The sequence below is a fragment of the Girardinichthys multiradiatus genome, chromosome 18 (assembly GCF_021462225.1).
Source record: "Girardinichthys multiradiatus isolate DD_20200921_A chromosome 18, DD_fGirMul_XY1, whole genome shotgun sequence".
Classification (NCBI taxonomy): domain Eukaryota; kingdom Metazoa; phylum Chordata; class Actinopteri; order Cyprinodontiformes; family Goodeidae; genus Girardinichthys; species Girardinichthys multiradiatus.
Window position 1 is genome coordinate 31,885,495 of NC_061810.1, and position 25,056 is coordinate 31,910,550.

The 25,056-nt window shown below is 37.1% G+C and overlaps 1 protein-coding gene across 8 annotated transcripts in view; it reads right to left on the minus strand.

The window, feature by feature from the left end:
- nbeab (neurobeachin b) overlaps window positions 1–25,056 on the minus strand; it is a 302,755-nt gene that overhangs the window by 27,104 nt on the left and 250,595 nt on the right. For all 8 annotated transcript variants that reach the window (XM_047391759.1, XM_047391756.1, XM_047391755.1 and 5 more), the window contains 5 exons: window positions 24,397–24,512; window positions 18,682–18,794; window positions 5,574–5,714; window positions 4,616–4,735; window positions 63–215 (listed from right to left, as the gene is read on the minus strand). In XM_047391759.1, coding sequence (XP_047247715.1) covers window positions 63–215; window positions 4,616–4,735; window positions 5,574–5,714; window positions 18,682–18,794; window positions 24,397–24,512 — 643 coding nt within the window. The remainder of the gene's footprint in view (window positions 1–62; window positions 216–4,615; window positions 4,736–5,573; window positions 5,715–18,681; window positions 18,795–24,396; window positions 24,513–25,056) is intronic.

Genomic DNA, 25,056 nt, shown 5'->3' on the forward strand with positions numbered 1-25,056 from the left:
GCGAAGTTAATTTTGTTGATGCACTATTTGACTTAATATCATATTACATGAACAATTCTTACCATCCTGTTTATCCGAACAAAGTCTTCTGGTTTCTTGGCCCAGGCTGGCAAGTCAACGTCACAGATCATGGTCCCATCTTCCCTCATTCCTAAATGGTAGCCATTGTTGTTCACAAACATCTCTGGGAGATAGTAGAACTCAGGAATCAATTCCTAAAGAAATGAAATGTTTGTGTATTGTTATCAAAGTCAATAGAGTAATCAACCTGATTTTGAAGGCAGGAAAAGAAATATCTTTGAATATAAAATGGAAAAAGACAAAAGTAAAGACGCTTTGTCTCACTGAGATGAAGTGAAAATTCAAGGGGAAAGGTAACACAAACAAACTGAACTCCAGGGCATGAGAGGGTTGTTGAGTGGTGCTAGTCCAGGTATTCCAGGCAGAGGTGTTAGGTGTGTTAAATGAAACTCGAACTGAGTTGGGCTTTTTTCTCTAGTCTCTAGGTTCTTGTGATGGGGTCAGGACCCTGCTGTGGAGGGGAAGTGAGCTTGGTAAAGGAGCCTTAATGTAAAGCCTAGAGTGATTTACACTGAAGAGGAGAGCAAATATTGACCTAAGCTTTGATACAACACTTTTCACAACAGGATTTTCTCTTGTATTTAAACAAGAACAAATCATTTTATCACACAACCACAAACCTCAGTGGATTCTTTTTTTTTTTTTTTTTTGTGAGACCAGCATGAATTAATGGATGATTATGTAGTCAAAGAAAAATAATAAATGGTTATCAAAACATTTTTCAAACAGCCATGTATGGTGCAGTAGTAAAATGTTTGAGTCAATACTTGGTACATCCACCATTTGCTGCAATTGCAGCTGCATGTCTTTTGGATTAGATTTACATTTGGACATTCTATCATGTGAATATGTTTTGATCTGCTTGTATTTTAGGGTTATTGTCCTTCTTGTAAGGTAAACCTCCACCTTAATCATAATTCTTTGCTAGCCTCTAACAAGTTTTCTTCCAGTATTGCCCTGTCGTTGGCTCCATCTAGCTTTCTATCAATCCTGACCAGCTTCCCTGTCCCAGCTGTAGAAAAGCCACCCCAAAGCATGATGCTGCCACCACCATGTTTTACCATGGGGATTGTGTGTTTGAGTGACATGCAGTATTGACATTCTGTCACACAGTGTTTTGTATGTAGGCCAAAAATTAAACAGTTTCTCTCATTAAACCAGAACATCTTCCATATGTTTGCTATGTCCCATACATGGGTTGTGACAATCTGCAACAACAATTCGATTTAAGGAATGCACAAGATAAAATTGTCCCATCGACAGATTCTGCCATCTAGGCCATGAATTTCTGCAGCTCCTTCAGAGTTACCATGGGCCTGTTGGTTGCTTCGGTGATTAATGCTCCTCCAGCTGGTCTGTCAGTTTAGGAGGATCGACATTTCTTCGTAGGTTTGAAGCTTTGACAAATTCTTCCCAAATTCCAATGAACTAGACAGTGTTCCCTAGGCATCCAAAGCATAGAATATTGTCCTCCACAATTTTATCTCTGACCAGTCTGGTGGGTTCCTTGCTCTTTTTCATGCTGATTGTTCAGTAATCTTCTTTAACAAACCACAAACGTCTGAAGCCTTCACAGAGCATTCATACTGACATTAAATTACAGACAGGTCTACTAGATCTACTAATTAGCTGATGTATGATGATATCGGTCACACCAGATTAGATTTATGGGTATGAGTAAAGATGGCTAAATTAAAATGTGCACCACATTTTTCATATGTTCATTTGTAAAACAAAATGTGTATAATTTTTCTTTTACTTCACAATTATGTAGTACAATGTGTTGGTCTATCACATACCAAGTTTGGTAATGGGAAATAAAGGCACTTGGTGTCTCCATTTTGTTTCTTTATCCTCTAGATTAAAAAGCTAAGAAAGGATAAGTGAGTAGAGCCTTTGTACAATGAGGTGTAAGCACTTTAGGAATGTAGATCTTTTACCCTGTCCTCATTGGATACACAGACAAGTATAATTGTCTTTCTCTCAGGCTGAGATTATTAAGATGTAAGTCATTATCTTAACTCCACTAATTGTCTTTATTTTATAAAAACATCATTTGTCAGATTCAGTGGTATTAAAGACTTTTATTCTGCCTATGGGAAACGTAAGGCTCAGTGCTTTTAGGCACCATTAAATCAATTGGTTTTTAGAGAGTGAGTTACCATGACATGGTACAGGCCAATAAGACTACTGGTCTGCTGTTGGTCAAATTTCACCCTCTGCACATGACAGGAAAAGGAGTAAAATAAAATAAAAAATATCTTTGTTTCCTTCTTTTCTTCCACATACACATAACTGCATTTCCGTCTTCTTTTTTTGGTTGTAAACTTGCTGCCGTAACTCACTGCCAAGCTGTTAAAACTGCCAGCTCCGCTTTCAAGCCACCCTCCCCTGGTAGCCATTAATTCTGCAACAGCATTGTAATGGGCTAACAAGTCAATCACTCAGGCCTACATTGCTTTACACTGTGTCACCTTAATGACATGTTTGTCAAAATCTGTCACCAGGAGAGTGCTGCTGGATACCTTCAGACAACACACTGGCAGTTTGTGTGTGTGTTTCCATGTGTGTGGATTTGTCTTAACTGCTTTAAAGAAAAGCCTATCTCTCTTTATCAATGGGCACCTGTACCAGTAGAACCTGACTGCATGTTCACACAGAAATAAATGAAAGGTTTGGAAATTTATTAATATAAATGATGGTATTTTCATGAAGTAGAGGTTATTCTGTCAGGGGTGTTTCCATTTGACTTGCTCTTTTAAGGGGTCATTCCCACAAGGAGCGCAGCCTCCCTCGGCCTTGTCATCATTACTACAGGAGGAGGCTGGGGTTAATGAAAGAAAGACCCTGGTAAAAACAAGCTCCCTTTAAATCAGAGGCCCAATGGACTGTTCAGTGGTCTGAGCCAGACCGACCTTAACCCTGGAGCCTACTACCTTTGTTTCATACCCACTTTTGGTGTTTCAAATTTTTGAGGTAATTTTGTATTTGGTTTTATCATTGGCGATGCGCTGGTTATATGAAACATATTTACAATAATAAACATAAAATACTTTAAACGTGTAGAGAACACAGCAAATAGCACAGTAACCAGCTAAAAGAATATTACTGGTACACAATAATATTATTTCCCATTGAGTTGTTGTACATTTTATCACGTTAAACCTACAAACTTCAATGTATTTTTCGGAATATCCATGGTAGACCGTCACAAACTAGAACATAGAGGTGAAGTTGTCTGTTTAACAGATTCTCTCATGAGAACTGTAGTTGTGTCATAATTAACATAGGCATCTTTGCTCTTACTTTGAATAACGCCCTCCTTTTCCAGCCCGTGATAGTTTAGGTGCATGAAGATGTCTTGATAGGTTTACATTTATGTCACACTATATGCATTTTCAGATGATCAATTGCACAGTCCAACATGAAATTTGGAAAGTTTTGAATATTTTTTTAATTGCCCATACCTACTTTAAAAGTCTCTAAAGGGGCTGAATACAAATGCATGGCAGACATTTTAGATTTTTATAAAAATAAAAAAATGAAAACAATGGCAAATTTTTCTTCATTTTTCTGGTTTTGGTGGTATATCCTGTACCATGTCCTTGCAGTTTGCCTATGCTAGATGCCATAAGTAACTCAAACCCAATAGCTCTTATGTAATATTTTCCTATTGCTAATAAATTATGAAATACCGTTAGGAATCCTGCATTGTCCTTCATAGTACAATGCCTCTAAAAGTTTAGCAACCTTCTTTGGTCTGTAAAAACAAATGCATGCAGACGTACAAGTAGCCAAACGTAGACTATATTTGTTAACAGGGTGGCGTTGGACTATCAAGTTGTTCACTGGCTTCTAGTGTTACCTCTTTCTCACAAGGATTGCTGGTTCTCCCCCTGATTCTGCCAAGTAAAAGCCCTGTCTGTACATAAAAGACTACATTTTAAATAGCTTTTGTCATTAATGCTTTATTAATTGCCTGAGGCAACACTACCCTACGCAGGGTGTTCTAGAAATATATGACACTTTGAGGTCAGTGCGTTTCCCTGCTGTGTGTTATACATTGGGCAAAATGGAGGCAAATCAGCAGGGTACAATGTTTTTTAGTGGGAATCTGCAGAGAGAGGGCTTTGTTTTTCTTTCTGATTGAGGCTTTGTTCAACAACAATCTACCTCTAAAATACGTTGCTTTTTGCATGCAATAAATCCAACATGCAGAGGTTATGTGCACACTGAGGGTTTGTGATTTTTTTTGTTCAGATAAGGCATGCATAATTAATGGCATACTATTTATTTTTATAGTCTTGAGAGCTTTAATGGGGAAGAAAGACCGGTTTTATATCATTCTGCATATATCCTGAACAGCTAAGACACTGCTGATACCCAGTCTTAATCTATTCTTTTGTTATTTTCAGAGTTGAACTTTGTCTCAACGTTAAACCATGGAACCAGATTGATGAATACATAAAGAAATGCATGATGGTTCTAAAAATGCAAGGGTAAAACATCCACCTTGCATTGTTATATTTCTCACTTTTACATCCAATGTATCTCTTTGACAGTTTCTCCAAGAGCGCGTGATGGCTGAAAATGTGCGGTCAGGATGGTCAAATTTGTTGTTGTTGGCACCAAGGAAGAACGTGGTAAAGGGCTCCTGCAGAAAAAGAAAAATAAGACATCAAATCCACCAAAGCTCAAATTGAAAACGATGATTGTGTTCCACTTTCTTGACATGCTGACTAAAGGTGGTAATACCACTAGTTGAAAATCAAACTAGTATTTCAAGAGAGAGGATTACACATTTATTCACTGTTGTAGAGAACAGATCAGTCACCATATAAGGCACACAAATCCACTGAAACCTTTCTAGCTTATTTCAGGGAACTCTCAGTTCATCAGCTCCTTTCTTCTAATTATGGGCACAGGATAGTTACATGACATTTTCTCCATAAAACTGTTTCAGTTATGCAAGTTTTTCAAAGTAATATGTGAACTGATTCAAAGAAGCCCTGCAGGTTATAATGGCCTGTTTTATAGGAACCATACTGGAGGTGTGGCGCCTCCTGCTCCTCTTCCACAGTAAATGAGGACAGTGCTCAGTAACCTTGATGGACATGTCTTCAGTGCTCACTGGGTTGCCTGAAACACATAAACCTGTCACAGCAGCCCCTGTAAATCATTACCCAGCCACTCTTTATTTAGTTCACATATGCTGGTTTACTGGCCTGTGAAATGTGTTTTCTGAGCGCCATTGGTCTAACTCAACCCCAATCAAATTGAAATGTTGAGCTGCGTCCGGTGCAGAAGCCAACCGACCTCAAAATAACAACATCATCAAGTCAGACAAGTGACAGTCAACCACTACATGCAAAAAATGAAACAAAAGGCTGTCTGGGCCTTGGTTTGACTTCATTCCTATTCACATACTTGACTAATTCTCAGCCCGGAATAATGACAGGAATGGGGGTGGTTAAAGGAGTGATCATACTCACTATTCTGAGAAGCCAATGTAGAGTGGTGGCAGCAGTAGAGTAGTGGGAGTCGTAATGACATGGAGGTGTCTGGTCATCCTCTCCTGTCTCATAGCGTTCAGAGTAAAATGCCGCACGCTTTGGATTCAATGCACCAACAGGCTAAAAATAAGGAAAGAGAGAGCTTAGTTCTGGCATGTTGGTTACTTAATTTTAGTTTACTAATGTAATTAAAACTCATTATTCCTCCCTAAAGCACGTTTCGCACTATTTAAGATGGCAAATAAATATGCATTTTTTTGAATTTGGAAATTTAAGAAAGCAGTGCATCTGTGTATCCTTTAACTGGAATGTTTTGGTTAGGTAAATACAGGGTAAATATGTTTCTTGCTTCTTTTATTAATGCCTTCTTGCTTACAAGTTTCTGACATTTAACTATGGTTAAATATAGAATTTTGAGATGTTAATTTACACATCAACTTAAAGAAAGGCATCATTTTAGCCATATAGGTTTATTATTTTTAAAAATATTTTTTTAATGAGACGGTTTCTTTAAATAGTTCAGAGTTTCTAGATGTGTATTTGCATGGTACAATAATTATATTATTAACAATACATGTTCATTTTATGGTTGAATAATAGCTATAAATCACACAAGTAAATGTCAATAGTAGTAGGTCATTTTTTGTCACTGCTTTGTCATCCAACCTTAAAATTAATTAAAGTTGCTCAGACGTAAAGAAAATAAGTACTTATGTGTGAACAGCAAAACATGTCCCTTTTACTTTGCATATAATCACCTCTTTTAAGAATAAACGTGTTTTAAATATCCCCTAATAGGGATGTAGTCATGACAGGTATGCTTCTTTGGCTATCTGGTAAGTAGTCATCTTTCTAGGTCAGTAAGTACATTATATACTTACTGACTTAGTTCTGGCAATGTTGGTTACTTAATTTTAGTTTACTAATGCAAAGTAAAATTAAGTTAAGTACAACCAAAACCCTGAATGCATTTTGTTTAGATTTTATAAGGAAAATTAAACATGGCTTTCAAATACTTTACATTTTGTAATACAAGTAAGGGTGTAAAAAGCATGGTGTGCATTTTTCTTCAACTCTCTTTTCACACTGCAACCAAGTGCTTTCAGAGGTACCTAATCATTAAATAGAGTAAATACATTCATTTATTCATCTTCTATACTGCTTCTTCCATAGAAGGTCACAGGGGAGCTGGTGCCCATCTCCAGCAGTCTACGGGTGAGAGGCAGGGTACACCCTAGACAGGTCGCCAATTCGTCGCAGGGCAACACAGAGACATACAGGACAAACAACCATGCACACACTCATTCCCACCTAAGGGCAATTTAGAGAGACCAGTCAACATAGAGGCATGTCTTTGGACTGTGGGAAGAAGCCGGAGTACCCAGTGAGAACCCACACATGCACGGGGAGAACATGCAAACTTCATGCAGAAAGACCTCCGGCCAGGAGTCGAACCCAGGACCTTCTTGCTGCAAGTCAACAGTTCTACGCCACCGTGCAGCCCGAGAGTAAATAATAATAATAAAGAAAATAAATAAATAGAGCCTCACATGGAATTAATCTCTCTATAAATATACTGTAGCTCTTCTATTAGAGCCTCAAAGGTTGACTGGAGAACACTAGTGAAACAACAGCACCATGAAGGTCAAGGAAAATACCAAACAGGTTAGGGATAAAGTTGAGAAGTCTAAAGCATAAAATAATATATTTAATAATTTATTTGAGTACTGTTCAATCCATCATCTAAACATGAACCAAATATGACACAACTATAAACCAACCAACCAATTCTAACTTAGAATCTGTATGAAGACTTGATAATTAAAATTCACAGAAGATCTTCATCCAACCTGAGCTATTTTACAAAGAAGAATAGGCAACAATTGTCTATTTAGCTGTTTGGCAGTGGTTCTAAAAAGTATTTATTTGGGTGGGAATGAAAACAGCCATACGTTTCAAACTTTTATCCCTACGAATTCTTTAGAAAGCCATGTATCAAACCAGCTCCACAATTATGTTTCACTGTTAGTCTAACACATAAAATCCCAACATAATACACTGAAGTTTGTGCTTGTAGCGTGATAAAACAGCTCAAGGGGTATGATCTCTTTTGGTACTGTACACAGATATAACAATAAGAGCCACAGCAGACACATTTTCACAAAAGATGGGTCACAATTAGTACATTTGTACAAAAACAGTAACAACCAAAAGAGAAGCATTTATGACACTTTAACTCAACTGTGAGCAGCGCCACAATTCAATGTTAAGAAGAGAATATTAGTTGTTAGCACAACAGAAGGGAGGAGTGAATGCTGCAAGTCACTGACTGGATGCAATCTGCTGGGTTTTCTTAGACAGAAAAACTTTTTATCCAATTTGAATAAATAACTAACTGACTGCACTGTTCAATGGTTAGGATTAATTGGAATGTATGTACCTGACTTTGTGAAGTGCCTTGAGACGACATGTGTTGTGAATTGGCGCTATATAAATAAAACTGAATTGAATTGAATTGAATAGAAGTGTTTTGTTTTAAATGGGATAAATGTTATATAAGGGAAGGTTAGAAAACACAATGTTGATTCCAGGTTAAAAAATAAAAGTTATTTCTCTTGTTATTTGCAGCAAAAATATGTGTGGACATTAGGATAATAAGCCAATCTTGGTACATGTAGTACATATATCAAGTGGCAAAATCTAACAGCGTCATCTTGAGGAGAGCAGAAATAATATCAGCTCAGGTTGCTGGAAAGTTTAAAACAGAAATAGAGCTTTTTACTCTATGAATCTTCTTTATGTCAAACCACATTACTCTTCTGGTACTTAAAAAGGTCCTGTTGTCCTGACTTCTGTCAAAATTATAAAAGGTTATAACAGTAAAATGCCAAAGGATGGCTCACTAAGGGTGAAGGAAAGAAAAAAACCACTCTCACTGGCTGAATGTTGTTTTTAACAGAAAACAGACCTGAAATACTACCCCAATTACAATGAAGTTGGGAAGTTGTATAAAATGTAAATAGAAACAGAATACAATGATTAACAAATTCCTGTTCAACTTAGATGCAAACACAGGATATTTAATGTGCACAATGATAAAGATCATTGTTTTTGGCAAATATTCACTCATTTTGAATGTGATCTTTGCAACACATACACGCTGGGACAAGGACAACAAAAGACTAGGAGTCACTGCAATAAAAACAGACATCATTCTGTAACAGATATTACTACGTGCGCTCAGGAACACTCCAGAAAGCCATCATCAGTTAACACAGTTTGATGCTAAAAGTGCAAGTTAAAACTCTGCCATGCAAAGCGAAAGGCAAATATAAACAACACTCAGAAACGCTACCGGCCTCTCTGGGCCTGAGCTCATCTGAGATGGAATGACAGAGTGGAAAGGTGTGCTGTGGTCTGACGAGTCCACATTTCAGAATGCTTTTGGAAATCATGGACGTCGTGTCTTCTGGGCCAAACAGAAAAAATGCTATCCAGTTTATTATCAGTGCAAAGTTCAAAAGCAAGCATCTGTGATGGTATGTGGCCCATGGCATTGATAACTTGGACATCTGTGAAGGCTGAGAGGTACATACAGATTTTGGAGCAACATGTGCTGCCTTCCAAGCATCGTCTTTTTCAGAGACATCCCTGCTTATTTTAGCAAGACAATGCCAAGCCACATTCTACACATGTTTCAGCAGCGTGGCTTCGTTGTAAAAGAGTGTGGGTACTAGTCTGGCCTGCAGCCCAGACCTGTCTCCATTTTAAAATGTGTGGTGCAATATGACGCCCAAAATATGACAACAGAGACCCCGGACTGTTGAGCTACTGATGCTGTACATCTATTAAGAATGGGAAATAATTCAACTTCATCAATTAGTGTCCTCAGTTCCCAAACTCTCAATGAATGTTGTATAAATAAAAGATGATGTAACACAGTGGTAAACATGCACCTGTCCCAGCTTTTTTGGAACGTGTTGCAAACATCAAAATCAAACTGAATAAATATTTGCAAAAGGACAATGAAGTTTGAACATTAAATATCTTGTCTTTGTAGTGTAGTCAATTGCATATAGGTTGAACAAGATATGCAAATCATTGTTTTCTGTTTTTATTTATGTTTAACACATCGTCACAACTATACTGAAATTGGGGTTCTACTGCTAAAACACATTTTGTTTATGAAAAAGAAGAAGCAGGTCTATATGTCACCAAAGATCCCCAAAATCTGAACAAAGAATACGTTTTTCAACATTGGCGAAATTATTGTCCTATGATTAGAACAATGTAATGGGGAAGAAAGTCATTAATATCTTTGTTGATTGTGCATAATTATGAAGATAAAACAAAATATGTAGTCTTCTGCATACACCATTGAGACACTTATTTCACTGTTAGCATCTTTGATAGTGTGGTTAATAATTAAACCCCCTCCTCCATAATAGCTTTGCATTGTTGTGACACCATAACTCAGGCTTTGCCCTTTCATTTTCATGCGTTCTTAATGCAACAAAATTACCCCCATTAAACCTACATTTAGTGGTAAATAAATTGCTTTTCCTGCATTTTCAATCACACCATCCAATATAAGAGCCCTAGAGGCATATTGGCAGTCAATATTAATATGCTCAGTATCACTGAATTAGTAACATGGGGGGAGGAAGACTGGTAATTTCATCAATGACAGCTTTTCTGCCTCAAAGCTGCAACAGAAGGTTTAGAAGAAATGACATAAGCGCCTTCAACTACAAATGTTTTTAGATCGAAATGTAAAACTATAGCAATTTCCTGGAATTATTCAAACTCTGCTGTTAATCTTTATCCAGATGAAGTCTCTGTCAAACTCAGATACAGTATCTCTACAGCCACATCTTTGTGTGGCACACTGCACATTCCTCAGGCTTTAAGCTTAAAGGGTCCTAACTAAACGTAGATATTTTTGTTCTTCCTCTAAGTTTAATGGCATACCACATCAGTGTTAGCAAAACAGAATAGACTGAAGGAGAAGTTTATTGAGATCTACATAGATTTATGGGGTGGTAATAGCCTTGCATGTGACGTCTTGGCCCAGATGGATTCGGGTGTGAGTCACAAGACGTCACACACTCCATCAAGCCACTGCTAAGTTTAACTAATGCAGTTTAGAGAAAGGCAAAAAAAAAAGAATCAATAAAATACATTTGAAAAATAGGAAATCAAAGATGGAGAAGTGAACTGCAAGTACCATTTTGTACCAGTACTAAGCTTCTCAAATAGCCTATATTCATGTTTGTTGCTTTAAAAATACTATGGGATGTAGTGCCAGAAAAAAGGCCAAATAGTGAATGAATATATGTTAGCAGGTTTAGTTAAAATTTTGGTGTTTTTTAGAGAAATCATAAGTTCTCATGAGAACACAAGTTCTATATTTTGATACTTAAAAAATGTGTTTGGTTTGTTTTGAAAAAAAACATGGGAGGCAAAATACAAGGTTACTTTTTGTAAGAAGCCCCAAGCTACACAGAAGGGATCCAAAAACAATTTAGTTGACAAGGTATTTCCTATTAAATCATTGTGTCGCTGTACATGAATGAAACAAGAACATTCTCACAGTTTTCCCAACTTGTTCAGCTGTGTTAGTATAAATGTAATAAGGATTACCAGTACATGGCCTCTTGTGCAGAAACAAAAACCCTTTTATTTATCATATCGAAACTTGTTTTTTGCAAGCAAAGACATTTACAGATAACAACAGAACATGCCCCTGCCTGATGGGGCCTGCAGCATTATTTTTGGGATGTGATGCCATTCATAAGGCCAACCATAAGGCAATGAGCATAACTTTACTTTTAGTTATTCTTTGTAGAATAAATCAATTTAAAGGAAATGTGTATCTTCCTCTTTTGCAATCTTTGCATTATGAAAGCGGCTGTATGCCAAATTGTACTAGACAAATAAAAACAATGTGAAAGATTTATTATTAGTAATAAAAAAACATGCAATTGTGCATTCAGGGGTGTGGCAAGTTTGGTAAATAAGTAGATAAAAGAAAAAGGAGAGCTAAATGTATAATGTTGAACCATCTTAGGTTTGTGATCCCTCATCTCTCATCTTTGCATGAATTAAGGACCTGACTTCTGACCGAACTTTCCTACATGTAAACACTCGGCTTCTTGAAAAGCAAATAAAGAGAATACAAATCAGTAAAATCACTTTTACACCCTTCATCTTTCAAAGGTTGGGGTATGACCTGGAGAAATGGTCATTGATTACATATATTAGCATATTTAGCTATTTTGTCATCTTCATTGCTACAGAATGGGCTAAAAGCTATGGACAATCTAAACACTTCTCAGTCTAGTCAGAGCTTTAACACCACACATTCTGGTTCTGGTGTCATTGCCAGAATAAATACAGATAGCTACTGTATGTGTGTTGGGGGATCAGGCCGATCAGAGCCTCACAGCTGCAAAATTATGAAAATAATAATAATAAAAAAAAATATTAATTCAGGGGCTGCATGGTGGCGCAGTTGGTAGCACTGTTGCCTTGCAGCAAAAAGGTCCTGGATTCGACTTTCTGCATGGAGTTTGCATGTTCTCCCCGTACATGCGTGGGTTCTCTCCGGGTGCTCTGGCTTCCTCCCACAGTCCAAAGACATGCCTCTATGTTGACTGGTCTCTCTAAATTGCCCTTAGGTGTGTGAATGAGTGTGTGCATGGTTGTTTGTGTGTTGCCCTGCGATGGACTGGCATCCTGTCCAGGGTGTACCCCGCCTCCTGCCCATAGACTGCTGGAGATAGGCACCAGCTCCCCTGTGACCCACTATGGAAGAAGCGGTATAGAAAATGACTGCCTGACTGAAATTAATTCAATGTTGATTTGGCATTTACTATTTTTTTAATTTGCTAAAAGGGCATATTAATTCTGTGTTTGACCAATTTTAAAGCGATAATTCTCTGTTGTAGATTGAGAATGCGGTCAGGGTTGGAAAAAATCCCTGAATGTCATGTACAGATGAGTTATTAACGATCATAAATGGTGACATAGAACATTAACTACAATACCTGTTAAATTTCAACCCTAAAATCATACCTGATCTGCGCTCAGCAGTGTTGTTAATTTTTTTTCAGAAACCTAAGTGTCTTCTCTGATGGTCAATCAGCACAAGATTTACTCTGTGGGCTTTTGTTGACAAAGAAAAAAGAACAGGTCTACCAAGTTTTCAGTGGGTTCTTTAAAATACAGCTCCATATTTACAAAAAGCATTCAAAACAAACTGCTTTACAGTAACCTACTACCCACTTTAATAGCAGAAGTTGCATCCATAATCAATCCGACAGCAACCTCTCAAGGAATAAAATAAGACTGGAGACACTTAAAAGTCTCACTCCTCATAAATTTAGAGCAACAAAAGACAGTGCTAAATTGTGACCTCTTTTGAATACAAAATAAATAACAATCATTAAGAGATATAATCTTATCAACATATATTACATGAATCTATTACTCCCAAGTAAAGAATGGATAAAATGTGTCATAGAATATGTAACTGCGAGAGAGTTACTACTTGAGCACTGTGATCACTCAGACTACGGACTGGGCTACAGAAACATGGAAGCTTTGCATAATGAAGAGTCCAAATTGTTGTTTCTGGGACAGTTTAAGCTTATCATGAACTGCTACATCCAGGTCAGTACGTATACATCTTTAAAACAGCCTGGATGCTGACTTGGCCAGATGTCCAGCAAATATGATTTATAATATAAAGTTAAAGGTAACATTATATTTGATATTCAAATAACTATCTCTAAAGCTAACTTTTGCATTAATTTCAAACGAATAACTTAACTGTGGGGACCTATAACTTTTATGAGGGGAATGCATGATATGAATTTTATGTGAAATAAAAAACTAATTTATTGCATAAGCATGTCAGTAGCACTTTAGTGCTTTTAGTGCTGTCATATTCACCATCTGTTAAGTTCAATATGGGCTCTGTTGCCTCTTTGCAACAAAGAAAAATCACCTCGTTCCTTTTCTCTGCATTGCATATCACACTGATCATAGATATAAGACAATGAAAACAACTGCATTAGACAGTTCCACACTTACTTTTATCTGAGTTCATTTCTTGTATAACACCTGACCCACTGAAACACATCAACAGAACTAAGCAAAGTATGATCAAACTTTGACTGGCTTCAGATCCAATCAGGATCAGCGCTGCTGTTGCTCACCAAGGCAACTGGAAACGACCATGGCTGTTGGTGAGTGAACGCGAACAGTGTCTCCTTTTGTTTGCTCATGTCGAAGCCACCTCCCAAAGAGAAGCATATTGCATTTTATATTTCAAAACAAATTACATTACTGTATGTTGCTATGGTGCTCTGTCAGGGCAAGTCACAGTCATTTTTGCTTCTGTTGTCAGAAGCAGCTCTGCATGGAGCTCCAGTCTAATGCAATCAAGTTGCTCCAAATCAAGATAAAGCAGATGTGCTCACAAACAGCCTGGCTGGAATGAAAGCGAGAATGAATAAAGATCTGTTATAGAAAGAAAGTGCAGAAAGGGCAATATGTGGCAGCCAAGCTTCCTTTTAAGATGCTGAAATTTATAAAACTACAATTTGGGTAAAAATCATAGTTTAAACTGCATTGCAGTGGTTCATGGATGCAGTTATGCCATTTTATTAGAACTATTTACATGAATATGTTTTTATTTCTGTTTTACATTACATACATAACATGAATTGTAATAAGGGTGAGAAAAAGCAGAGGTAAACTACATCTGCTTCTTTCACCGTCTTTTGCAATTAAAATCTTTATTGCACCATTTAACAACTATGAGGAAACCTTCCTTCATCTATCATAGACCTGTCACTCCATCAAGAAATAATCATTAGGATCTAATGAAACACTTCACTGCGTAAATATATCTGACATCCAAATATGCAGAAGTTTGGCCTCGAGGCACAACAGTAAAATATTCAGTAACACTGCTTACAGTTCATTGAATGCCTAGTCAGCAGGCAATTGTGGGTGCGTACAGATTTGGGAGCATACTATGTGGTGGATCAGACCTGGAGCAGTTTAAACAGTGGTGTCCACCTAGTAACAGTCAATCACATGGTAGAAGCAGGTTTTGACTATGACTAATCTGTGGGAAAGTGAGCCTTGTGCATCTCTAGTGTGAGATTAAATTGTAAAAGAGAAGTGTTATTAAAAAGTCAGTAGACCACACATTGCATTTGGTTAATCCAATAATGTTCAATCATGCAAAAAATAAAAGAAAACAAATGCTTACTCTTATGCATTTGTACATATCTTCTGACTGCAGAAGGTGAATGTTTCAAAACTGCAGTCCAAATACCAGTGGATGACAGCTGACAGCACTGATTTTATAACCACCTATACTGTATATTAAAATTAACATTTGTAAGAAATAGACTAAAATGTGTATGATGTGTATGTTGTTAAGACATTGTGAGTCTAGTAGAAATGTTAAAATAAAATCCAGTTTTGAATTTAAACAATTTACTCAATTTACTCAAACAATCAAAAATTTTGTTGAAACGGAAAATTTCTATTCAATGAAATTTCTTACACAACTCATACATTTCAAGAGATTTTAGATGGAACAGTTTTACATTCATTGTAAAAAATTGTTGTTTGTATTGCAGGGAAACCCACCAAAATGATTTCAACAAAATGTCAGGGATCCATGGGTTAGTTATTGGTATTAAGGTACACACAAAAGTTTTAAAAATACCAGTTTCAGAACTGAAGCAAAACTTCCATCATACTGCTCCTTCGGTTTGAGATGTAAGAGAAAGTGCTGGGGCACCAGAGTACTCTCTGACTATAATGTGTATATGGAAACCTAGTGATATCCCTTCCCCTTCCCATTTCTGTTGCTGTGCCTTGCCAGACAGCAGGCTGCAAGAAGGCTGACAAACAAGAAAGAAAAATTCAGCTGTCTGTAAATATTTCCGGTGGTAAAAAATACAGGCAGCCATGGTGTTAAATCTAAGGGAGGGTAAGGTAACACTTTGAAAGTACAATTGTTAAGCAGCTGACTGTGTGACTGGGGATCCACAGTCATGTAGTGGGGTTTGCATCATTGGCTAATAGCAAGAAGGTCCAGCCTGGGACTTTCTATATGACGCTTGCATGATCTCCGTGTGAATATGTGGGTTTTGTCTGGGTACTCTCGAATCCTCACACAGTCAAAAAAACATACATGTTTGTCCTTCTAATCTGCCTTAAAGTGTGAGTGCATACATAGATAGTTTTGTTTTTGTTTTGCATGTCACTGTGTTGACCTGTGATAGACTGGTGACCTATTCAGCTGCCCGAGATCCTGGAAAGATTAAATGAGGATAGAAAATAGATAGATGCAGGCCGTCTACCTGAGCAGGTTGCCCAACTAATTCACCAGCCAATATCAGCTGTTTATACTTGTGCTATGCTATAAGAAGGAGCTCTGAATAAGGATCTGTTATTGAAAGAAAGTGTGGAAAAGGGCAAATTGTGGCAGCTAAAATAAATAAAATAATCTACAGTTGGAATAATTAACCAGCTAATAGCATATTATACTCATGTTATTCTATAAGGAAAAAAACTGCAAAAACAAATGTCGCACACTTCCATCCTCAGAAAGGCAGTTCCAGAAACTTTTCAATGTGAATCTGGCTCAGCAAACCTGTATTAAATAATTAGGTCATTAGCAGGACTAGCAGTAATTCATCTATTTGATCCAGGTGCGCTGAACCAGGGACACGTCTACAAGATGTGAGACAGGTATTGGAGTTTAAGAGCATAGGCTAAAATATTACAGTAAAACTGCGTATACAAGCCCTGGAAAAATACTGATACATTTTAGTGGTATTTGCGCTTAAGTCTATGTATCAAAAATCAAAATAACAATAAATGTTTTGGATAACAGTATAACTGTAATAATCACTATGTTTCATTGTTAGCAGTAGTGGAGATAATTGTTGCATTTTTTTGTTTTTAATGAAAGCACTAAATCATGTTGCACATTTTGTTTTAAATATAAATACATACAGTGATACCCTAAAACCACAGTATTTTTAATCTAGGATATCATAATGTGAAATCTTATACCAGTTTATGCCAAGTTCAAAATCAGAAGACAATACCAGATCACTGCTAACACAGACATCAACATCTTAAACTAAAACCACATGCACGAGAAACATACCGGAGGAAGACACTCAGTCTAACTATACAATGAACAAGTCTCCAGAGACTGTACCAGTATCACAGACCCATCATGGAACAAAAGGGCAGACTTAGAAGAGAGGACATGTGTGAAGGCCTCTGTCCCTCTCTGCAACACTATCAGTGAACTTTTGGAGGAATATGCCCCAAGGTTCCAAGGACAACTGTCAGGAGACATGGGCTATGAACCCATGCTAATGAAGGCAGCTCAGGCCTGTAAACAGCATGGGAGGATGTCACTGGAATACATTACAATAAATAACTGTCTCCCCAGGGCAGTTGGGTTGCATGTGGCTCAGCTCTGCTCAACCACCCTTAAACACACTTGCATATACACACACATGCGGTGGCATTCTCGATCCACCTTGGTACCCAACAGGTAAACCTGAGAGTTGCTGAAGTGACCGTAGCTAGATAACTCAGTTGTAGCTTAAGATGTTCTGGGTTATTGAAATGACTTAACTTTTTTTCTTCACTTTTAGTAACTTGCATACTTATTCTGAAGTTTGTAAAAATGTACACTGAATACCTAATAATTGATGCAAAATGTTGAGAAGTGAGACTGGAAAGCCTGGCTCTAAGTTAGAACATTGGTGCTTCAAGGGAACAAGAGAGAAAAAGGCAACACTGAAGTGAGTGAGTGCTCAGACAGGAATGCAACTGTTTTCAGGTCAGTGAGCAGCAGTGTGCAAGAGCGAAACATAGAGACAGAAGGGGGTGGAAAACCAGTAAACCAGGCCATGGTTTGGGGTAGAGTGATCTGCTGTTTTCTCCCCTTCAGTAAAAAAAAAATCAACGTTGAAATTTATTCATCAGTGCTGCAGGGCAATAGGGACATTGTGTCTGAGCTCCTGTGATTGGGAAGCATTACCAGGACTCATGTTATTGCACAGCTTTATGAGTTTTGGAATTGTCATGATTTGGTGCATTGCTGTTTTTATGACGTGATGCTATCAGGTGAACAGACTCAAGAAAGTGAGTTACAACAAGCTTTTAGAAAGCCTGTACATGCCTGTCTGTCTGTTGAGCTGTCCAAGGCTTTATAAATCTGATAAGGTACTAGAATGTCTCAAAATAATATAACATCAGCTATTCTACTGTACTGTAAAGAATCTACAATGGAGAATATGCAAAACAACATCCAAAGACCAGGACTTCTGGAATAATGTTCTTTGGACAGATGAGTCTAAAATTTAACAATACCAGAACAAATATCCTGTTTTGCAAGAACCAAATACAGCATTCAAGGGAAATAACCTAATACCAGTTGTGAAGCATGATGGTGGAAGTGTTATAATTTGGGATGCTTTGCTGCAGCAAGACCTGGCCAACTCACCATTAGATCCATAATATGAAGCAAGAGTAAACTTTACCCAAGTGTTGTTGCAGTTTTTAATCTTAAAAATAAAAAATAAAAAATAAAGTTAGGCAAAAGAGTTTAAGACAGTGTACTTGAAGTCCTACTTGTGTACTATTGTAGTTGAAACAAGTTGGCAATATTGCACAACTGCCATTTTTTGCAGAAATGTTATTTTGCCTCGGATTTTACTTTAGCGGTTTATGAACTGTTATAAAAAGGAAAAGTCATTTTACTGTAAAATAACTATCATATGGTGATTTTGCTATATTGCCAATCATTGTTCATAAGGTCATCATGTACAGTATAACTTAAAAATGTAACATTTTGTAGACTACTTACACTAACCTCTAAATTTAGATTGTTGATGGATCTTTTGAAATGTCATAATATGTTGCTATTTAAATCTATATAAGGACATCCCCAACCAATAAATAAAAATGTTCTCTTCTTGTCCCTCTTTTATAAATAACATGAAGTTGCATGGCCAATAGGTCTTCATACCTTGGAGAGATCTCTGAAGTTTCCTGGAAGGGTCAAGTCCAGCTCCTCTGAGTCATAGTTGGTGAGAACCCATGGGAAGACTGGGTACTGGTTCAGGTCATTATATGTCCTCCCTAGACACGGTTGGCAAACAAAAACATGTGAGTGATGACAGACTGAAAGAAAAACAAGCAGTGGAGTATATTTTTGTATATTCTTGGGATTTTATATGACATAGAAACACAGGGAAGTAGAGGGTTACATGGTTTTCAAATTCTTTAACTTATAAAAATCTGAAGTAAATATAGTCTGTGTGTAGTCTAAATTTAGTGTAAATACAGCTGTTCTGTGAAGACGTTAGAGCTTTCTTAGAGAACATCAGTGAAACTGCATCATGAAGACCATGGAACACAGACACGTCAGAGACTACATTGAGAATAAGATTAATGCAGAGTTTATATAATAAAGAAATATCCTAAGACGAACATATCACATAATACTGTTCAATCTATCATCCTAAAACGTGTAGATGATACTGAAGTAAAAGTTGGTTTTACAAAATATTGACTCCAAGGGGGCTGAACACAAACAAGGACCACACTTTACATATTTTCATTGCAAAATTCTGAAAAGCTTGTACACTGCCTGGCCAAACAAAACGTCACCACCAAAAAAAAAAGGTCACACACTCTAATATGTCGTTGGTCCACCTTTAGCTTTGATTACGGCACACCTTTGGTGAGGCATTGTTTCTATAAGCTTCTGCAATGTCACAAGATTTATTTCCACTCAAAGTTGCAATAATATTTCACCAAGATCTTGCATTGATGATAGTAGAGTCTAACCGCTGTGCAAAGCCTTCTCCAGCACATCCCAAACATTCTCAAAGTGATTAGGGTCTGGACTGTGTGATGGCCAATCCATGTATGACAATGATGTCTCATGCTCCCTGAACCACTCTTTCACAATTTGAACCCGATGAATCCTGGCATTGTCATCTTGGAATATGCCCGTGCCATCATGGAAGAAAAAATCCATTGATAGAATAACCTGGTCATTCAGTATATTCAGGCAGTCAGCTGACCTCATTCTTTGAACACATACTGTTGCTGAACCCAGACCTGACCAATTGCAGCAACCCCAGATCATAGCACTGCCCCCATAGGCTTGTACAGTAGGCACAAGGCATGATGGGTGCATCAATTCACCTGCCTCTCTTCTTACCCTGATGCGCCCATCACTCTGGAACTGGGTAAATCTGGACTCATCAGACCATATGACCTTCTTCCATTGCTCCAAAGTCCAATCTTTATGCTCCTTAGCAAATAGAAGCCTTTTTTCCGGTTAGCCTCAATGATTAGTGGTTTTCTGAAGGCCACACAGTTGTTCAGTCCCAATCCCTTGAGTTCCCTTTGCATGGTGAGTGTGGAAATGCTCTTACTTTCACTATTAAACATAGCCCGGAGTTCTACTCTTGTTTTTCTTCTAATTGATTTCATCAAATGTTTAAGTGATCGCCGTTCACGATCATTCAGGATTTTTTTCCAGCCACATTTCTTCCTCGAAGACGATGGGTCCCCACTATCCTTCCAGTTTTTAATAATGCGTTGGACAGTTCTTAACCCAATTTTGGTAGTTTCTGCAATCTCCTTAGATGTTTTCTCTGCTTGATGCATGACAATGATTTGACCCTTCTGAAACAGACTGACATATTTTCCACGATGTGTCTTTCGATATGGTTGTTTAAAAAATAAGAAGCAACTCATTGCACCAGTTGGGGTTAAATAACTTGTTGCCAGCTGAAATATAATCACCTATGCAGTAATTATCCAGTGGGAAGCTCGTACCTATTTGCTTCGTTAAATCCAGGTGGCTTTTTTTTTTTGGGCCAGGCAGTGTATAATTTTCTCTCTATTTCACATCATTGATCTACTTTGTGTTGGCCTATCAAATAAGATCTAAGCAAAAAGCACTGAGAATTTTGTCTGCAATGTGACAAAATGTGAAAAGGTTCAAGGGGCATATGTACTTTTGCAAGGCACTGTAAACCAGAGAATGTGAGAATGTCTCCTTTGTTTCCCTTGACACGAGCTGCTGAGTGTGAGTTGTCAATAAAAGGTGATCGTCACATGAGGCCTGTCTGCAAGTTGAGTGCTTATAATTATAGAACTATAGATTCATGCTACTAAATGCCTTTGATGTCTCTTCATTTTTGGACTGCTGATTTGCTGGACGTCAGCTTCCTTTATGCTCAGTAAAAGAAAATAAGATTTTCAGAGGAAAAACGTGCCAATAACTCATGGGAAGAAATTAAGAGTAAATTTAGCGTTGCCAAAAATATTTTACCTTTTTAATAACTTTTAGCCCACCCCCCTGCCACAAGAAACCGAACCCCAAGTCGTCTGCCAATTCTGCATGTATGCGAATGGGTAAATGTTATTTGTACTAGTAAAAGTACTTTCTTTAGTCAATGAGACTAGAAAAGCACTAAATAAGTACATCATTTACCAAAACAGTATTTATATAATTTGAAAATCTGGGACAAAGCATTGCAAAGTGATTTTTGAACCACTCATTAAAACTTTATAATTGGGTACAATCCAAACATGGTTATAAGATAATATTCTATATAACTCTCTTCATTTATCTTACATTTTCTCAGACAGGCTTTCACTTATTTTCTTTAAGTAAACTTTGTGACCTTTTGCTTTTTTGCATTGGAAGTGTGCTTGTTGTCATTTGTAAAAATTTTAACTTTGTAAATAAGATGCTTCCTAGATCCAGTATTGCATGGTTAATTGAAATTTGACTGCCCACATTTTTTATAAATAAATGAATTGATAAGATTCCAAAAGCTGAAATGTGACCCCCAGCGGTCCTTTAAAATATATTACATATGTGTTAAGCCATTTTTTTATGAATGAATACATCATATAAATTAAATGTAACATAATTTAAAAATTTTGGTTTCAGCGCTCTCAATGAGCTTTCTAACTGATTATTTGTATTGATCACATAAAATTCAGAAATCTTTAGCACCAGAGACTGACAGCTACTCTTCTATTAAGATCACGTAGTAGTACACTTAAGCCAACTTTGGATTCAGTGTTGTACAAAAGGATTTGTCCCTTCACAAAATTCTTCTTTGAGCTTTTATGTTCAGAGTTACATGTTTCAGATCTTCAAACACATTTTTACATTTGAGAAAGAGAACCTGAATTAATTAAAAAAGTTATTTTTAAATGAAGAATAAAAAAATTAATTGAAAAAGTCCTATGTACCTGTAGAATCAAGAAACCACATAAATAAAACCTGTCTGATAACATGAAACAGGCTTAAAGAAAAGCAGAACACCAAATCCAGTTCTAAAGAAATAAAAAAACAAATAAAAAAAAAACAAATTCAATGATGTCTATCAGTTTGGAAAAGCATACAAAGCCATTAATAAGACAGGGACATTGTCAAGTCATTTAGGAAGTTATAAAATAACCTAGAACATGTACAGCACTGTAAACCTCTTCTGTGCTTATTCAAGACTTGGATGACATGTTGTAATCGATGGAACCATGAATTCCACTCTAAATCAGAAAATCCTGAAGTAAAATGTCTGGCCAACAGTTTGTGACATTAAGCTGAAGCACACTTGGGTTAAACAGCAGGACAAAGATCCCAATCAAACCAACACGACCACCTCTTTACGGTTCACTAGATCCAAATGAAGGTTTTCGGAGTGGCCTAATCAAAGTCTGGGCAAATATCCAGTTGATATGCTGTGACATCAACAAGTTGTTCATGGTTGAAAACCCCCCATGTGTCTAAATTTAAAGTCATCTGTAAATCATAATTCCACATCCTAAAAGAGTGATGGTCCGTTATTGCAAACACCTAACAACAGTTGTTGCTACCAAGTGTGACACAGATGGTTGTTAGGTCCCTTTATGATAAACCAATATTTAAAAACTCTCTTTCTTGTATTTACTCAGATTATCGTTGTCTGATATTAAAGTTTGATGATCTGAAACGTGTAAGTCTGACAGAAAAGCAAACACAAATCTGTAGGGGGCAAATAATTTCTCATGACACTGTAGAGCAACTGAAAATGTATACTTTTTACAGATCGTGTCAGCTGCTAAAACTATTTACCTGTTTCTTAAGAACATCTTTTAAAAATACACTTTCTTCTTTTTTTATAAACTAAACATGAAAAAGAAATTATGATTATATGTCAAATACACTGGAAATAATTAGGGGCTTATAGGTACAACTTAAAACTACTGCTGGTTAATTTTATTTGCTTGAGTAAATCAAGCACAAAAACAGGAATGTATTCTATGTAAAAAAACTGAGCTGAACATCTTTACTTTAAAAAAAATCTCTACAACTGCTGCTTTGAGTGATCTCAGAAGATTACAGGACTTTCTGGCTCTTTTGAAGCAAATTACAAACAAAATGACATTTTGGTATTTTGTTATCATCCTATTTATGCAGAGTCCTATAATCAATACATTTCTGGGCATTCAACAAAATAACCTTATTAAACAAAACATAAGCATGATTTATACAAAGAGATGACAGATTACCGTTTACATTTACAATATGATATGATGAACATTTCTTCGTTAAAAATACTTATTTGCTGTTTCGTGTACAACACCTTCAAAAGGAGTTTAATGACTACAAAATATTTTTAAATTGAAATTTCAATACAGCGGCTCTGTTTTTGCAGCAAGTTGGCAAGGGAATCTAAATGTGCCAAAGCAATCTAAGTTTCTGACAGGCTAGTCGGTGAGAAGGTTTCTTCAGAGTACCTGAAAAGGTCTGAGGGAAAGCTAGAGAGCATAATTATCAAGGTTAATGGTACACACTGGAAAGGAAACAGCAGGCTGAGCACAGAAGATGGAATCGGGTGTTGGTGTGGTGAGACCCAGTGGTGCTGAGTCCTGAGTTAGGGTGGCAGGATGTTAATAACAGTGGAATAGTGTTTAATTAGAAGAAGTCTTCCTGTTCGCGCCTCTTCCCAGCACTTCACCCCCTGCTTGTCTCCCTCTCCACGCTATTCTGACATATCTGGCAGCTCAGGTCATTACTAGAGATTTTTAATGAATTTTGGGCATGTTTTTGTGTCTGCCTTACATCTAATTAGCTGACAATAATGTATCGACTCTCAAGCACAAGCTAAATATAAATATGCATGAATATGCAGTGACAGAGAGGATGACACCTCTCTGAGCAGAGTAGCGTGCAGTTGTTATTGCCTTCCCTGTTAGTCGCAGTTCAGATCAGAGAGTCGACAACAGAACCTTTCAACTCTGCAGACACTTGTGTACACTTTCACAAAATCAGGCACTAATTATCTGGCAAAATCCACTGTGCCTGCTTTTTGCTTCAGACGGCAGATACTCATGAACAGTGAAGTTTACTGTGTTGAGTATCGCCTAAAGCCACCATGGATTCTTAAACAAATACGACATACCTGAGTCCACTTAGCGTATGTTTCTAGCACCACTGACACATCAAATTTATTGATCATGCTAGATTCAAACTTTAAACTATCGCAGGTCATTAAGTTTACCTGGACACGGAAGAAAACAAATCAAAGCCAATAAATTTAACTGATGGGTGCAAAAAAACAAAACAAATCCCTGAATTCATTATTTCTACACTATGAGCTACTTTACAGTTTCAAATAAAGAATTTTACTTGGAAATCAGGTAAATGCTTTCATTAAAACTTTACCAGCTATGGTGTTGAGAAACATTAGATACTCAAAGTTGGAGATTTCTCTTCTCTGCCAGCGTTGGGTCATGTTCGAGGATTTAAAAAGTTGCCGAGGGGTTGCCTGGGAGATTCGCCTAAAAACATTCAAACAAGAATTGGAGATAAAGTTCTTCACAGATTTAGATATTTGTGGACATTTAAAAAAAATTCAAAAGGTTTTAAGCAATGCTTTAAATCAGGAGAGACCAACTCCAGTCCTTCAGAAATAATCTCATGCAGCTTTTAGTTGAGTTGCTTCTCCAACACACCTGAACCAAATGAAAAGCTCATAAAAAGGCCTCTGCAGAGCTTAATGACATGTTCATAAGGGAATTCAGCTATTTGATTCAGGTTTGTTGGAGAAGGGCTACATCTAAAAGTTGCAGGATATTACCACTCTAGGACTGGAGTTGGACAACCCTGCTTTAAATTCATGAATCATCCACAAAATCCCCAAGTGCAAACAACATGTAAATGCAGTGTTGCATGGCTTCTAATCCAGGATATTAATTAATATTATATTAAGGGAAAGCAAAATGTTAATTAGGATCCTGCAAAGATGGCAGTTCTATTATATCCTCTGAATGTGGGACTGTTTGTTTTAGAGCAGTAAATCAAATAGCCTTTTAGCACCATGAA